Source organism: Peromyscus leucopus, chromosome 23 (assembly GCF_004664715.2).
Source record: "Peromyscus leucopus breed LL Stock chromosome 23, UCI_PerLeu_2.1, whole genome shotgun sequence".
In the NCBI taxonomy this organism is placed as follows: Eukaryota; Metazoa; Chordata; class Mammalia; order Rodentia; family Cricetidae; genus Peromyscus; species Peromyscus leucopus.
The window spans coordinates 16,040,844-16,058,564 of NC_051082.1; the positions used below are offsets into that span (position 1 = coordinate 16,040,844).

Sequence of the window (17,721 nt, forward strand, 5' to 3'; positions counted from 1 at the left end):
CATGTATATGTCCATTCATTAACAACTTGCTGGCAAAAACTACAAAGTCAACTCTCGGGGACAAGTATTCTGATAAGAGTCACACTTGGCAAAGACTTGGACAGCTTCATTGGTGACTGACAGCAGCTGTAGGTTGTAAAGTTCTGGCCCATCTCTTAAAGGGATAGCTACAAGGGTTCCAAGGGAAGAAATTAGACCAGAGAGATTTAAGGAACAGGTAAAGAATACATGTACTATTTTATGTGATTAGTAATATCCAGACATGGTTAGTCAGTTAGCAGCCTTTTCTGTTCATCACCTGAATCTCAGGGCCTATGCATAGTCTACTGAGCCTAAAATCTTGCATTAAAAACTGGTGTAGTAATAAATACAGAGTGTTAATGGTTATCTGAAGCAGAGTGGGGAGGGGCTGGGGGAGGAACTTAGGGCAGCATAGGTGCTGTTGATCTCTTTAAGGACTAAGATATACCAAGGCCAGACATCTGCACTATCACTTCTGGTTCACTATAATTCTTCTGAAGGGTTTTGATCCAACAAGGCCAGGCACCTGCAATTCCGCTCTGTGAATTGAAGTTCTATGAAGACACTTTGGCCAATTTTGCCTTGTCAATGGCTAAGGATGGAGAACAAGACCTTTAGGTGTCTATAGCCCACATGGAACAATAGATCTTGTTATGAAGCCTATTTTAATATGTTTCTAGTCATAAAAATGGTACAGTTAAATAAGAAACCATCTTCTTGACCATCCACAACCATGTGTGCCCATAAGATTGAGATGTAATCATTGAGATTACATGTACACACTAACATGGAGATGCATGGTAAATGGGGAGATATCATAGCTGCCATTGCACAAGAGGTTTACAAGAGACAGCCAGTTCATTCAAAAGGCAGTAATTCCATAACGCCTTGCGTGATGGTTTCCTCTAACAGAACCCTTGGTTCTGATAGGTTGACCTTCTGAACACTGGTTGTCACCTGCTGTATACTCCCATGGTCTTTTGCTACCAGCGGCTCTCAGTATGTGGGCGGGAAGGGTTGAGACGTGGAGGTTGGGGTGGGAGATGGAGGGCGAGAGAAAAGCCAGAGCCAGTGAGGTGGCTGAGTGGGAAGGGTGTTTGCTTCCAATCCTGACGACCTGAGCTTGCTCCTGGGATCCACAGAAGGTGAGAACGGACTCTGTGGCGCGTGAGCACAAATAAATCGAAGGTTATAGAAAGATTTTTTTTAAAGACACACAGAGAGAGGACAGTGAGTGGGGGGAAACAGATTCATCTCAATCATCCAAAGTCACAACGTCACCCAGGGGCCTTGGCCAGCAGTGTCTAGGCAGGTGGGGCTGACACAGAACCCAGAGGGCAGCACACAGCAGGAAATGCCAGCCTGAGTCCTCTCTGTGTGAGCACCCGTGGCCATCGCATTGACCAGAGCCCCCTGGCCACTCCCCCCAGTGACCGTGGCTAGGTTTGAGGTTTCCCACGTGGCTCAGGTTCCCCCTGCGGCATCCCAGCATCTTCTCACCGGCCCCTCCCCCTGCAGCGGAGGAGAAGAAGAAGCTGGCAGAGGAGAAGGCCATGGAGATAGAAGAACAGAACAAGATTATCGCAGTAGAGAAGACCGAGGCCGAGACAGCGCTGGCTGAGGTCATGCCCATCCTGGAGGCTGCCAAGCTGGAGCTGCAGAAGCTGGACAAGTCGGATGTGACTGAAATCAGGTACCAGCTACCACCTTTGCTCACACCTGCACTCCTAAAGCTCACTCAGGGGCTGCCATGTGCTCACCCCCTATTCATACATAGTAAAAAGAGCCCCACCCCACCCCAGAGGCCAGGCAATCCCACCTAGGGAGTTCAGGCTCCACCAGGAGGACAGTTGTGAGTCACCATGTGGGTGCCGGGAACCGAACCCAGGTCCTATGAAAGAGTGGACTGTGTTCTGAACCACTGAGCCATCTAGCCCCAAGCCAGAGAGTTTTAATATAGGATCAAGGAAACCGGCTTTACAAGGTTCTGACTGTAGAATCCGGGTTTGGAGAGCGAGGGCCGCCGGTACATCCTGTGGCATCTGTCTGCATCCTTTCTGCTTGGCATTGTGTCCTGCGTGTTTTTATAATCGGAAATTCATTTATTTCCATGTACAAGTATGTGTGCCTGCTGTGACGCCCATGTGGACGTCAGAGGACAGTTTTCCAAAGTGGTTTCTCTCCTTTATCTGTGGACCCTGGGGACTGAACTCGGGTCATCAGCCTCGGTGGCGAGGGTCTTTACTGGCTGAGCCATTTGACCCACCCAATTTTAAAGTGTCATTTTGTGTTTGCGCTCTAATACAGGACGGACTTCCTTAGTGTTTTAAACTGGCCGGAGGCATCCCACAATGTGGGTGCGGTGCTTTATTCAGTGGGCGCCCCTGCTGTATCCTTTCTTGCATCTCCTCTTTTGACCTTACAAAGGACACAGCAAACAAACCCGGCCACACTTCACTGTGTACTCTGGCACCTCCCCCTGCAGGATACATGGCCAGAGATGGAATGTCCGGGTCCCAGGGTGCACAGTGGACCGTCCCCCCCACCCCAAGTCCACATCTGTACCTGTTTCTTCATAGTTACGCCAGAGAGGCTGCCCCAGGTGTCTGCATTTTTTGCCTCTCTTCTAGCGGAGAAGGGGTCTGTGTGTGGCTTCCACTTAATTTATGTTTCTCTCGTTAGAGGTGGCCCTTGGCATATGTGCTTAAAAAAAAAAAGACAAGAACGTGGCTTTCCTTCTTTCTGTATTGCCTTTTGTTTTTCCATAACTCCCTCCACCCCCTCCGCCCGTGTGTGTGTGTGTGTGTGTGTGTGTGTGTGTGTGTGTGTGTGTGTGTGTGTGTGTGTGTGTGTGTGTGTGTTCTGCTAGGGAATAAACCCCAAGGTCTCACCCAAACATGCTAAGCAAGTACTCTCTCACTCCCAGCCATCCAAAGACTTTATATAAAATAGAGCTTTTCTTTATGTCCATAAAGGGAATTGTAGGTATCTTCTGAATTTGTCATTGGGCGTTTGACTTTGTGGGTGAGATTTGTATGTGTGTTTGGTTTTCTCACTAAGGCTTTGGTGTATGTGGCATTGTTTAGGACTGTTTAGACCATAGCATGGGTAAAATGCCACTGTGAGACCTAAATTAATATCCCCAAGGCGGCAGCTTGTACTTTTAAATATTTTTTTTCTTTTTTATATTTAAATCTTTTGTCAGTGTCTACGGTATTTTCCTCTGAGTCCAGTGTGCATCTGGATCCTAACCCCCCAACAGTCTGGCTTTGATGGGTCATTTCAATGTAAAACATGATGAGCAGTCATAGCCGGACAGTCTCATAGTCTTTAATTCCTTAAAATGTCTTTCTAGAATATTCAATCCCCTCTGTGGGAACCCTTAAGCGTAAATCAGAAGGTGCTGGGTAGCAAAAAGGTACATGTGTTCGCTTCTCCCCTGAGAGGAAACAGCAGCCCCCATTTGCAACTAACTTGTGATGCTGAGGTGGTCCCTGGAGACTGTCTCCTGGACAACCGGGTTCTTGTCCCATCCTCCTCCAGGAATGGAGTGGGCTGATAGTGAAGGGGGACCAATGGACGATACTTTATCGTAAGTCAGAGTTAACAAATAGACTGCCATTTGGGATTTAAATGAGATGAGTTTGAACCCACGGTGGCGATGGGATGCTGGCTGAGATGCGGGGCCCAGGCCACCTCTCGGGTGTGTTGTAGCTGTGGGAAAGGTCATGGCTCAGGTTCTGGAGGCTGGGAGAGGCAGAGCAGGCCTGCGGCTCTGGTTGCCACCCCACAGACTTGGGGAGCTTCATGTCTGGCATCTGGAGTCTGGAACCTGCCACGGGAGCAAATTCCTCTCTGCAGCAGAAGCACAGGGCCACCAAGGCTGAGGCAGGGACAAGTCCCCTCAGGCTTCAGTTGCCGGTGGAGTTGTGAAGGCTGGCTCAAGCTACACGCCTGAGGCGCCAGCGGTTCCTGGCAAGTCCTGAGGGCAAGTGCCTCCTCCTCTGTTGAATTCTAATGCACCCTGTGCTCTGCAGCCCAGATTTATAGAATGCCAACAAGGAAAAAAAAAATAGAGCTAATCAGGGAAGAGGACCTACACCTGGTGGCGGCGGAGGGGAGAACACCGGGTCACCAAAACTGGCTAAGAGGTCACTATCAGGGTCCATCTCTGCAGATGTTAACTTTAGTTTCTGTGGTCCCTGCAGGCGAGGTCACTGTGTGAAACCCTACATGTCCATTTCTCTACCTTGTAACCTCTGTGACAAAGATCACCACTTCACAATAAGAGCACCAGACTCCACGTAGTGAAAGCAGTATGGCAGCCATACTGCGGGAGCGCAGAGAAGTCTTCACAGCCCCTACGCCTGGCCCGCCCTCCCTGTCCTCACTGGCTGAGTAACCTGGAGGAGGGTCAGTCTTCCATGTCATCTAGGATTGCCCACATTTGCCTTTTACTCAGTGAACCCGGGCATGGGTTCATCCCTATGTTTTGTTTTAAAGCTTTTCAGGTGCCCGACCTTGGGACATCTGTAGGTCACCAGGCAAGTTTAGCTGTTAATTCTCTATTCTAGCCTGGGCGAGCGAGCAGGTAGCTTAGAGTCTGGGTGTGGGTGGGGATGGCTGCAGTGATCCATGAGGCAGGGTTCAGTACTTTCTGTTCATCTGTTTTGACCTGAGCTGGTTGGAGGCACTTTTGAAAACCAACTATCAAATCTTTTTTTTTGGTTTTCTGAGACAGGGTTTCTCTGTGTAGCTCTGGATGTCCTAGAACTCTCTCTGTAGACCAGGCTGTTCTTGAACTCAGAGATCCACCTGCCTCTGCCTCCCGAGTGCTGCAATTAAAGGCATGCACCACCCACACTATCCAGCTCAAATCTTATTTCTTATGAGCTGGGTGTTTCCAATGTTCCATCTGTACGGCATTCTGAGAAAAACAGAGGATTCTGGGTAAATTAGATCCTGGATCATGACTGGAAGTGGAATGCATCACTTGAATGGACTCACGGGAGCTGGAGCTGGGAGCTTCTGGCTCTATACACCTGCTTTATAGAGAGAAAATCTTTGACCCCTGGCTGGTCCCTAACTTGCCCACAGCTTAGGACCCACCAGGCCATGTCTGCTCCTGCCTGTATGTGTAGACGCATGGGCTTTCTCTTCCCTGGCCTTCTTGACAGACATGTCTTGTCACCTACTACCATTAGTGTCCAAATGCCCTGTAAAGCCAAGGCTTTCCCTGGTCAGCTGGGGCCAGCTCTGAGCCCACTGCCCCTCAAGGCTGGGCTAGCATTGGCCTCGCTCCCAGCTCTGTTCTCCCTGCTCCTGCCTGTGGGGCCTACACTGGCTGCAGGACCTGGCATAGGTAACGCAAACAATATTAGGTCCAGCCTTTATTGTTTGCTCCCAGGGTCCCAGGGTCCGCGGAAGAGTCTACCAACCAGCTGAGGATCTAATCCGAGGGATAGTCAACGAATCTAAGCACACTGAGTTCTTTGGTCCATTCGCTTTCTTCTTCTTCTTCTTCTTCTTCTTCTTCTTCTTCTTCTTCTTCTTCTTCTTCTTCCTCTTCCTCTTCCTCTTCCTCCTCCTCCTCCTCCTCTTCTTCTTCTCCTTCTTTTTTTTTCTTTTTGGTTTTTCAAGACAGGGTTTCTCTGTGTAGCTTTGCGCCTTTCCTGGAACTCACTTGGTAGTCCAGGCTGCCCTCGAACTCACAGAGATCCGCCTGGCTCTGCCTCCCAAGTGCTGGGATTAAAGGCGTGCACCACCACCGCCCGGCTCTTGCTTTATTCTTCTATGGCGATTCCATCTACACAGTTTCTTTTCTGTTCTCATACTTAGCTCCTCTCAGTCCCTCCTGCTCTCAGTTCCTTCTGCTGTTCTCTCATTCTACCTAGTTCTTTCCATCTCCGTCCTCATCTTTGTTCTTCTCCATCCATCCTCTTCTCCCAGTGCTCTCCGAGAAGCAGCCTATATACCCACACAGTAATTCTTTGGTAAAGCAATGCGAGGCTTGAAGTTTTCAGGGTCGCAGAGAGAGGTGATAAGGACCCACTCATAAAGCAATTAATTGTCAGCTTCCAATTATAACTCAAAAGGGAAGTGACTAAAGGGGAGTTCTCTGGTAGGGTCAACTAAAGCCTAAGACCAATTAGGGACTTTATGTGCTCAAACAATAATCTAGAAATGGCTAGATAAAATGTTAGGGGTCAGTAAGTCACAAGAAAGTCAACTGTCTTTGGTGCCTCCTTTCCTGCTCATCCCGGCTGCAGCTGCTTTCTGATAGGGAGGGGGACATATGCCAGGTGGCTAAGCAACCTCTGTCAGAGCATGTAGCATTTGGTTAGTAAAAGCACTTTCACTCAGAGTAATTGCTGAGGAGAAAATCTAGGAATAGCACCTGGCTGAGGAGAAATAAAAACTTAATTTGCACAAGAAAGAAGCTTGGCACCTGTTGCCTGTGGGAGCAGTAAATCTCTTAAGTCAGGGTCTTGTGTAAATAACCCGGGGTGAAGGTAAGGAGTTGAGGATTTAATTGCTAGTGGTTCTTTTCTCTATCTGTGAGTGAGATGAGCTAATGTTTATCTATGTGCAGTTTTGTCCTTGGAAAAAGGTATCTTTGCTGAAATACTTTCGTCTGGAGAATGGCCCTGGACAGATATATGTTAATGAAAAACAAACACAGCTGGGACAGTTGTCCAATTACCCCAGATGTATAGGGAGAGTTGTGCCCAAGATTGAGATGCAATGGTGAGATTACATGTACACATAACATGGAGATGCACGGTAAATGGGGAGAATCATAGCTGTTATTGCACAAGAGGTTTAAAACAAGACACAGCCAGTTCATTCAAAAGGCAATAATCCCATAACGCCTTGTGTGATGGTTTCCTCTAACAGATCCCTTGGTTCTGATAGGTTGACCTTCTGAACTCTAGTTGTCACTGCTGTGTACTCTCATGGACTTTCACCACCAGCGGCTCTCAATAGATAGGGTTTTGCCCAGGGCAGCCAGCTCCAACTGTCTGGCTGTGATGATGACCTGGGCACCGAGGTCTTGGGATTTTAATGGCTACCATCATATTTCTCTGTTCCCTGCCGTCTTCCAGGAGCTTGGTGTGGGGCTAGCGAATGAGTCCCTTCCTGGGCCACCTTCCTGCCTCTAGGGACCTTGCCTACTCTCTTCCCAGACAGTCCCGTCTAGGGATCCCTTCTGCCCGCCCCATCTTTCCCCAGGAACTCTGGCTAGGTCCCGGCCTTTCTTACACTGCCCATGGGCCCTCCTGTCCTCCAGGTCATTCGCCAAGCCTCCAAAGCAAGTGCAGACAGTCTGCGAGTGCATCCTTATCATGAAGGGCTATAAGGAGCTGAACTGGAAAACCGCTAAGGGCATGATGTCCGACCCCAACTTCCTGAGGTCCTTGATGGAGCTCGATTTTGACTCTATCACCCAGGGTCAAGTGAAGAACATCAAGGGTGAGCAGGGCTGAGAGGGTCCAGGCAAGGGGTGGGCCTGGGGCGTCACCGCAGCCCTGTGGATGGAGCGGCACACTGGCTTTCCGGCTCCCGTCGGTGATGGGGCGGGGAAGCAGGGGGAGCGGGCAGGGGTGGTGGCAGGGGCGGTGGGCAGGGGCGGCTGCTGGCCCACGTGCAGTTGGCTCCACACAGGGGTTTGGCTCTCCTGGCAGGGAAACCCGGCTCTGCCTTTGCCTTCTGTGTGGCTTAGCATTATCCCTTGGCGCCTCTTGCCGATGCCATGCCTCTGCACGCAGCCGGGGACCGGGCAGGGGAAGGGTGGTACCACCTGTGGTCAGCGGGATGTGTCTTTGACCAGAGAATGTCCAAACTCCCTGCCAGCTGACTCTGGGCACTGCCCAGGGCTTCGGCCAGGAGGGGGTAGGGTCCTCATGGACTACATTGTCACGGCTGTATACAACTTTACCCTTGAAGCACTTGGGGGTGGCTCAGCAGGTAAAGGTTATTCATAGTTTGCCTTGGTAACCTGAATTAGATCCCCAGAAAGTAGAGAACTGAGTTGTCCCACAAAGCTGACATCTGACCTCACTTGACATGTGTGCTATGGCATGTGTGTGTAAGTCACACACACACACACACACACACACACACACACACACACACACACACACACAGCCTGTGCATGTATGTGACACATGAGAGAGAGATTGGTTAAGTTGTAAGAAAGCAGAAAGACTCTCACTACCAAATGCCCTTTCACAGTCCCGTAAGTTAAACACAGACACTAATGGACTGTGAAATCCCAAGTTCCCTGTACCTGGGCACCCCTGGGCAGGTTTCCATTGCTGGGGTATGGTGGTAGGGACCCACCCACAGCTTCTGAATCCCAGTCAGCTGCTTGTCTGAGCCCTCTAAGTGCTCCTGGGTGCCAGAGCTTGGAGGGTGTCTGGTGGGGCCTCTGGGTCATGTGAGGTCACATGGAGTTCCAGGCGACAGTGGCTTTTACCCTTCAAATCCACCTTCAGCTCCACACTTGAGAAACTCCACGCTGCAGGACCGTGAGGAGTGGGCACGTGGACACTTCCTCTGTCCGTGGGCAACGTGTTTCCAGTTTTATCTACCCTGAGAGGGAGCCTGACAGTCACTGTGTTTGCCCTCTAGGCCTCCTGAAAACTCTAAACACCACAATTGAGGAGATGGAGGCCGTGAGCAAGGCGGGGCTGGGGATGCTGAAGTTTGTGGAGGCCGTCATGGGGTACTGTGACGTGTTCCGTGAGATCAAGCCCAAGAGAGAGAAGGTGAGCCGAGGCCTCACCGCCCTGAGTCCGCCCTGGGGTCAGAGGTCAAGTGTCCATAATGCTTCTGGAAAATTCTGCCAGGTTCTAACCTGAAACCACAGGAAGACTTAGGAGCCCGGCCGCTGCTCTCACTCACACGGCGTGCGGACGGACAGGGTTGAGAGCTGTGCGCAGTGTAGAGATGGCCACAGCCCGCCCTGAGCTGAGGTGGCTCTTTAGCCTCTGCCCTGGGGGCTGTAAGGATGGCTTCTCCCGAGACCCTTTGCTGTCTGCCCACCAGCTTCATGTAGGTCCGTAGTCCCATTCTCAATCTATGGGTCGTGGCCCCGTTGAGAATCAAACGACCCTTTCACAGGGTCTCCTACGACCATCAGAAAACACGGGTATTTACATGACAATTCATAACAGTAACAAAATTAGTTATGAAGTAGCAATGAAAACAATTTTATGGTTGGGGGTGGGGGGTCACCGCCACCTGAGGAACTGTTTAAAGGGTCGCAGCAGCGTTAGGAAGGTTGAGAACCACGGATGTAAGTGGAGATGGCCGGCCCTCTGCCATCCTTCTGCTCACTGTCTTCACCCAGGTGGCCAGGCTGGAGCGGAATTTCTACCTCACCAAACGGGAGCTAGAACGGATCCAGAATGAGCTGTCGGCGATCCAGAGGGAGCTGGAGGCTCTGGGGGCCAAGTACGAGGCCGCCATCCTGGAGAAGCAGAAGCTGCAGGAGGAGGCAGAGATCATGGAGAGGCGGCTGATCGCAGCCGACAAGCTCATCTCTGGTCTGGGATCAGAGAATGTCAGGTGAGAGGCATCACCCGCCTCACGAGCAGAACCATAATCTACACAAACTTTCGTCCCAAGGACGAAAGGAGTCCGCGACAGGTTCCCATCGGTCATGGCCAGATGGGAGCTGCTCAGCGTGGTGGCTTCCCGGTCCCATGCAGGTGGCTCAATGACCTGGATGAGCTGATGCACCGGCGGGTGAAGCTTCTGGGCGACTGCCTGCTCTGTGCAGCCTTCTTGAGCTACGAGGGCGCCTTCACCTGGGAGTTCCGCGACGAGATGGTCAACCAGGTGTGGCGGAACGACATCCTGGATCGAGAAATCCCCCTGAGCCACCCTTTCCGACTGGAGAACCTCCTCACAGATGATGTGGAGATCAGCAGGTACTCCCCGGATCCCAGAGGGGCCTGCATGGGGGGTCACCTGGGGCTCAGGGGTGGGGCTGCAGGCCTAGGAGGCGTGGCCAACCCTGAGCAAGGTCATGGGTTATTCTAGAATGCTGACCCCGTGACCTCCAGCCTTGGGCTTACCACTTGGTGGGGGAACGTCCATCTCCCTGTGGTCGTCCCTTGCAGGTGGGGCTCCCAGGGCCTTCCCCCCGATGAGCTCTCGGTTCAGAATGGCATCCTCACCACCCGGGCCAGCCGCTTCCCGCTCTGCATCGACCCCCAGCAGCAGGCCCTCAACTGGATCAAGAGAAAGGAGGAAAAGAACAACCTGAGGGTGCGGCCCCTTTGCCCAAGAGGCCTGTCCCATGCTCCACCCTGAACTCCACCCGAGGCCCGGAGGACCCCTTTCCCCTTCCTCCCCCACCCCCTGCTCAGGGGTTCAGGCTGAGAACATCTTTAGGACGAAGACCACGTCTTCTGTCTTTATCGCCTTCAGCCCAGATCAGGGTTTGGTGGCCCAAGATGCTCCACTGTGTGTCGGGGAGGGAGATGCAGGGGGGTTGGAGCCTGGGTGGCGGTAGGAGCTGGTGGGGAAGGGAGGCGGAGGTGACCGCTTCATTGGGATGTGACTCACTTAGCAGTCTCTCACTTGTTCAAAACAGAAACTTCTGTGGCTTTTTAGCATACTTTCAGAGACCTGGAACAGTTAAGACTCAGCTTAGAATATTTTTATTACCTCCATCCCTACCCCCACCAAGAACAACAGTGTTTGGCGCTGCTCCCTAGCCCCGGCAGCTGCTAATGTTTCCTGTCTCCATGGCTTTGCCTGTTCTGGATATCTCCTAGACAGGACCATACGGTAGTATTAGTCTTTTGTAACTGGTTTCTTTTACGCTGCAGGGGTTCAACCATGTTGTAGCAGGTGTGGGTGTTTGTGGTTGAATTTTCTTTTACTCTTTACTCTTTGGGGGCCTGCCACCCAGCTGCCAAATACACGGAGTCTTATACTTACTTAGGAATGTCTGGCCTTAGCTTGGCTTGTTTCTAGTCAGCTTAAATGATCCCATCTGCCTTTTGCCTCCAGGCTTTTATCTTTTTCTATTTCTGTATATCTTTTGTTTTCTCTTTATTCTGTGTCTGGCTGAGTGGTTGGGTGGCTGGTGGTTGGGTGGCTGGGTAGCTGGCCCCTGTCATCCCTTTCTCCTCTTTTTCTCGTTCCTTTTCTTTTTTTCACTCTATTTATTCTCTCTGCCTGACAGCCCCACCTATCCTTTCTCCTGCCTTGCTATTGGCTGTTCAGCGCTTTATTAGACCAGTCAGGTGTTTCAGACAGGCAGAGAAACACAGCTTCACAGAGTTAGACAAATGCAACATAAAAGAACGCCACACATCTTTGCATCATTAAACAAATATTCCACAGAGTAAACAAGTGTAACACATCTTCAACTAATATTCCACAACGGGTGCTATGTCCTTCTTTACAGTTGTATAATATTCCTTTGTGTGGAGATACCAAATGTCTTGATCCACCTACAGTTGAAGAACATCTGGGTTATTTCCACTTTCTGGTGTTGCTATGAACATTTGTCTGCACACTTCTTTTTATGTATGTTTGTGTGTGTGGAGGGGGGGTTCATGCATATCACGGTCGGAGGACAGCTTTGTGGGTTTGAGTCGTCTCTCCATCTACCATGTGAGTGCTAGGGACTGAACTCAGGCCTGCATGGCAAGTGCCTTTACCCACTGGGCCACCTCACCAGCCTTGGCTGTGCCCGCATTCATGGTCCTCCAGGGCATACACCCAAGAGTGGGTTTGCTGGGACTCATGAGTGGTTTTCAGCTTTGTCCTAGGCTTTGCCTCCCTCTTGACTCAATTGGTTACCTCTGGCTTCTGAACTTCCTGGTGTGTGCTCTCCCTCCGCTCACTGTGGGAGAGCCATTAGGCATGGCTCACCCCAGCTCCCGCCTCTTTCCTGCAGGTTGCCTCCTTCAATGACCCTGACTTCCTCAAGCAGCTGGAGATGTCCATAAAGTATGGGACCCCCTTCCTGTTCCACGATGTGGATGAATATATCGACCCCGTGATTGACAATGTCCTAGAGAAGAATATCAAGTCCACCCAAGGCCGCCAGTTCATCATCCTGGGGGACAAGGAGGTTGACTATGACACCAACTTCCGGCTGTACCTCAACACCAAGCTGGCCAATCCCAGATACTCCCCATCGGTGTTTGGGAAGGCCATGGTCATCAACTACACTGGTAAGAAGGGACAGATCCGGCTGCAAATGTCCAGGGCCCCCTACCTTGAGAGTGAGGCTTCCTGGGCACCTTGTCACATGGTGGCCCTGGTCTTTCCCTGGAAGTTGTCTTTGCTGGTCCATTCTTAAGGTGTGGGTGAACTGCCCCCCCCAAAGGCTGGGTACTTTGGAAGGCAGCAAGTTTAGGTGCCTGGGTATTCCTAGCCTGGACTCTAGGGTGTGCAGCGAGGGCTCTTTGTCCTCTCAGTCACACTGAAGGGCCTGGAGGACCAGCTGCTGAGTGTGCTGGTGGCCTACGAGCGGCGGGAGCTGGAGGAGCAGAGAGAGCACCTCATCCAGGAGACGAGCGAGAACAAGAACCTGCTGAAGGACCTGGAGGACTCGCTCCTGCGGGAGCTGGCCACGTCCACGGGGAACATGCTGGACAATGTGGAGCTGGTGCACACCCTGGAAGAGACCAAGTCCAAAGCCACGGAGGTGCCAGCTCTGTGCAGGCGGGAGGGGTCCTGTCGCCTTCTAGCTCCACGCCAGGGGTCCCGGGGGCTCAGTCACAGCCTTGGGTCTAACACGTAGGGGAGAAGCACCAGGCTTGTGCCACCTTGGGGCTGGAGAGATGACTGAGCAGTTAAGAGCACTGGCTGCTCTTCCAGAGGACCCCGGTTCAGTTCCCAGCACCCTCATGGCAGCTCACCACCCTCTGTAACTCCAGTTCCAGGGGATCCAATGCCCTCTCATGGCCTCCACAGGCACCAGGCAAAATACTCACAGACATAAATATTCAATAAAAAGGAAGGGCCACCTATAGGGGCTGTGCCAGGGCAGGGTGGGGGCATTCCTATGCAGCTGGGTAATCTCTTGAATTGAGAGGCATGGGAATCCTAGCCTTGCCGACTCTAAATAAAAAAGGGATGGTAGCAGCTCAAAAGCAGAGAGGTGTAGCCATGGCTTCAGGTGAGGCTGGATCCAGGATCCAAAAGTGCCATGTAGATTCCGTATCCCTCCATTTATGTGCGGGGCCTTGAGTTGACTTCCTCTTCTTCCAGTCTCTGCCTGAAAGGGCATGGCCTGAGGTCCCCTCGGGTTCAAGTTCAAGGTCCCTGCAGACCCTGGTGACTGTCAACTCCAGGGAGCACTTCCTGGTTCCTTTTGTGCCCCACACTCCGCCCTCTACCACCCCAGGCCTTCCGGGCTGTCACCCATCACCTCCCCGTTTCCATGGTAACCGAGGGCTTTCTGCAGGTGTCGGAGAAGCTGAAGCTGGCGGAGAAGACAGCTCTGGACATCGACAGGCTGCGGGATGGCTACCGGCCGGCGGCGCGGCGGGGCGCCATCCTGTTCTTCGTGCTGTCGGAGATGGCGCTGGTCAACTCCATGTACCAGTACTCCCTGATCGCTTTCCTGGAGGTCTTCGGACTGTCACTGAAGAAGTCGCTGCCTGACTCCATCCTCATCAAGCGGCTGAAGAACATTATGGACACGCTGACGTTTAATATCTACAACTATGGCTGCACAGGTGAGCGCGGGGGTGGGGGTGGGCGTATGGGGGCGGGGGAGAGGGGGTGCGGGGAGGGCGGGGAGGAGTCCTGCTTGGAACACAGGAACTTAGCCTGCCTGGTGCCAGCCGCTCACTTTATAAAGGGGTGTCCAGAGCACTGCCTTCGCAACCACACCTTCAGCGAGATGCGATTCACCCAACCCTGAAGACGCCCCATTCCGGCCGCCGAGTTCACAGGGCCCCTCCGACTAGGACCTCTCCATTGAGCTGGGCCGGGTTCATCAGCAGTTTCTCGATCCCTCCCTCCCTCCCCCACCCTGGCAGCCTCTCTGCTGCACTTTCTGACCGAGAATACACCTGTCCTGGACACTTCCTGCCAAGGGAGTCCCGGAGTATGTGGTTCTCCATTTCCTATATCTGAACACCAAGGCCTGTGCTGTAGTTTCAGGATTGGCCCAGTTCAAGTGCTGAATAGGTAGCGTTCCACGCTCTTTATTTCTCAGCTGGTGGACATTAGGTTGTTTCTGCTTTTTGGCTGTGAGGCTAATGCAGCTGTCAATGTTTGTCACAAGTGTGTGCACATGTGTGTGTGTGTGTGCGCGTGCGTGTGCATGCGTGTGTGTGTGTGTGTGCATGTGTGTGTGTGTGTGTGTGTGTGTGTGTATACACGTGCATGCCTGCTCTGGGCCTCATGCATGCGAGATTAGTGCTCTTCCTCTAAGCTTCTTCCCAGCCTGAGCATTTGCTTTTGATTTTGGATCCCTATGTTCCCTGGAGTAGAGTTTCTGGGCCACAAGCCGAGTCTCCGACTTTTGCAGGGACTACCCAACTGGTTTCAAAATCTGGGTGTACTATTTTCTACTCTCCAAATGCACTGTTGGTTAAGAACATTTCATTCTGGAACATTCTGAGCACCATCTGGCCAGTGCCAGTTCTGGCATTGTCCTCATGGTCAGCCCCCTCGCTCTGTATTGGACTCACCGGTCTGTAAGCATCAGAGCTTGAACCTCGTAAGTGGGTCATGTGCTTTTTAAAATAAAAGGCACAACATTCACTTCCTGTAGTCAGAATGTTTCTCTCCCACCTGCCAGTTCCCAAAATAAACACACAGAGGCTTATATTAATTACAAATGCCTGGCCAATAGCTCAGGTTATAATTAACTAACTCTTACATTTAAATTAACTCATTTCTATTCATCTATGTATTGCCATGTGGCCGTGGCTTTACCTGTCCCCTAACATCTCTTGCTTCCTGGGCGGCTGTCTCATGTCTCTCTGACTCTGCTTTTCTTCCCCCCAGAATTTTCAGTTTGGCTTTCCTGCCTAGCCTTATTCTGCCTTGCTATAGCCAATCTGTCTTTTTTCTTTTTATTAACTGATGGTAGTAATACATATTCACAGCATACAGAAGGATTATTCCACAGCATTTCCCCCTTTTTTTTTTGTCTAATTAAAAAGGAAGGTTTTAACTTTAACATAGCAAGATTATATTTAACAAAAACAGTTATTGAGAATTATAGTTATGATGTCCAGTCCATTTGTATTTGGCAAAATTAGAGAAAATATTATCTATCTTATCTTGGTGAGTCTAAAGTTTTATATCTAATTTACCTTTTACTATAACTAAGAAGAACTATAACTATGACAACCTAGTCTTCAACTCCATCAAAGACCCCAGAAGGGTGAAATGTTACCTAATGGCAGGGATAAATTGCTGCTTGGACAGTCACCCAAAGTTCCTCTGTAACATTGGGGCATCCAACTCTGGCCTACAGGCCTAGAATATCTGGCAGACTTTCCTGTGAAGCAGGGAATTTTGAAGGACTGCCCTACCTTTTCTTGGCAAAGTTCAGCAATTGCCTTTTTTTTGTGTCCTGCTGGTCCAGTTTTGACAGTAACTGTCAGTAAGTGAGGCAGTGGCCAGCTTTTGCCATAAAGAAAACATGGAGTTTCTTCCATGCCCACCATCATCTCTGAAGTGCATTGGTGCTGCCAGGAGCAGATGTGTCTCACTATCATAAAAAGTCTCAGTTATTAAAACATTTTAAATGCTATACTCTGTAGGTCTTTTAAGTGTTTGAAGATTACCTATCTAGAAAACCTAACTAACATGACTATAAGTTTGACTATTATAGATGACTATTAATTGGTATTTCTTAATTATACATTACATTTTTTTGAGCTGCGTAAACAATACAAGAGTAGAAATATGCATACAGTATAACAAAATTAACTTTAAGTTTGTATCAATAAACTGAATCCATGCCAATGCAAAATATCTTTGAGATTAACTATAGTTTTTTTAACTAAAGTAGATTCAATAATCTACCCTTCCCCCCATCATTTCTATATCATATCCCCCTTTCTTCTTTTAGAAAGAGATCTCTGAATTTAATTTTTTGTTTAGTCTTTTTTTGACTATGACTAATAACAATTTGTAACCATACCCCTGAAATGAAAGCAAACATTGATAGCCAATATTTTGGGAATGTGGGCATAGTTTTCTAAACTACTTCCTGCTGGCTGGGGGTGCGGGTAATCTTTGAGGGATCCTGAGAAAATCAGGATAATTAATAAGTCTTAGCTGTAATATTCTGTGAGGTTGGATCATCTTAGTCAGCAGCCTGGAAGCTCTTCTGGTTACTGGATCACCTGGGTCATCATTTTCATTGGTGTCTGGTCCCCTTGCTCTGAAAATACACAAACTTTTAAAGGTAACATACATATCTGTATCAGTTCAAGTATAGACTGTGCATTGTACACAAGTCAGCCAAAGATGATTTTCTATTATGTGTTTGAGCAGGTAAGATATATATTTCGTGTCTTGTAGTTCTTTTAGATTTATTTTTTATGTCTGTATTCAGGATTTCAGGGGTCTTCCTCAATCAAACCTGATCATCTTTAACTTTGAATGAATCTACAGCCTTTTATTTCATTTGGAAAGAAAAGCATAACCTCTCTCCCAAGAAACATTTTTTTACTTAAATTTTGAAGTCAAGATGTTTTTTAAAAATATATAGGTTGGTTTAATCCAGCAGTTTCTATAATCCAATGTCTCTTAGCAGCCAAAAAAAAAAAAAATCAAAGGCAGCACAATAGCATACAGGATCCAGACTCTGTGTATTTTCTATCTTTACATGGCTTATTATATTTTTTTATTATTCTTTTTTTAAAGGAGTTTTTCTATTCTTTTTCTTTTCTCTCCCAAGCCTACATATATTTTTGAACACACTATAACCTGTTCAGAGGGTTTTTTCTGTCTGAATCTGTCTTTACTGCATATCTGTAACCTTTTCTGTCTGTATGAGCAAAAACTCTAAAACCACCATGCATTGTGTGGGCGGAGCTTGCACAGATAGCTTAAGCCGGCAGGTAGCAGCTGACAAATGTCTCTTTGTACTGCAGTCCATGTAAGAGACTGCAGAAACCAAGCATACTGCTTAGCTCATGGCAGTTGGTGGTCAGTTCCAAATCACAGGCAGCTGTTAAGAGGCAGCTGTTAGGATGCATCTCTGCACTGCAACTGGCATGGGACTGAGACTAGGAAGTTGCACCTGGCTCTGTTTTTGTGTGTTTAGAACCTTCTTTTAAGCTTTTTTAGGTTTTATATGGAAATTTTGGCCCCACGCTGGGCACCATACATATGGTGAAACTCAGAAGTTTCTCTCCCACCTACCAATTCCCAAAATAAACACACAGAGACTTAAGATTAATTACAAATGCTCAGCCAGTAGCTCAGGCTTATTACTAACTAGCTCTTATGTTTAAATTAACCCATTTCTCTTAATCTATACGTTGGCATGGGGCTTGTAGCTTTACCTGTCCTCTAACATCTCTTGCTTCCTGGGCAGCTGGCTCTCATCTCTTTGACTCCACCCTTCTTCCCCCCCACCCCCACCTTTCCCCACCCCTCACCCTCACCTTTCCCCACCCCCCAGCATCTTCAGTTTGGCTTTCCTGCCTAGCTTTATTCTGCCTTACTATAGGCCAATCAGCTTTTTTT

At 49.5% G+C, this 17,721-nt stretch overlaps 1 protein-coding gene across 1 annotated transcript in view; it reads left to right on the forward strand.

Moving 5' to 3' along the window:
• Dnah10 (dynein axonemal heavy chain 10) overlaps positions 1-17,721 on the forward strand; it is a 125,415-nt gene that overhangs the window by 95,681 nt on the left and 12,013 nt on the right. The window contains exons 57-65 of the mRNA XM_028885772.2: positions 1,540-1,714; positions 7,313-7,494; positions 8,656-8,792; positions 9,377-9,594; positions 9,738-9,959; positions 10,152-10,299; positions 11,945-12,224; positions 12,471-12,700; positions 13,463-13,736. Of these exons, the coding sequence (XP_028741605.1) occupies positions 1,540-1,714; positions 7,313-7,494; positions 8,656-8,792; positions 9,377-9,594; positions 9,738-9,959; positions 10,152-10,299; positions 11,945-12,224; positions 12,471-12,700; positions 13,463-13,736 (1,866 nt within the window). The remainder of the gene's footprint in view (positions 1-1,539; positions 1,715-7,312; positions 7,495-8,655; positions 8,793-9,376; positions 9,595-9,737; positions 9,960-10,151; positions 10,300-11,944; positions 12,225-12,470; positions 12,701-13,462; positions 13,737-17,721) is intronic.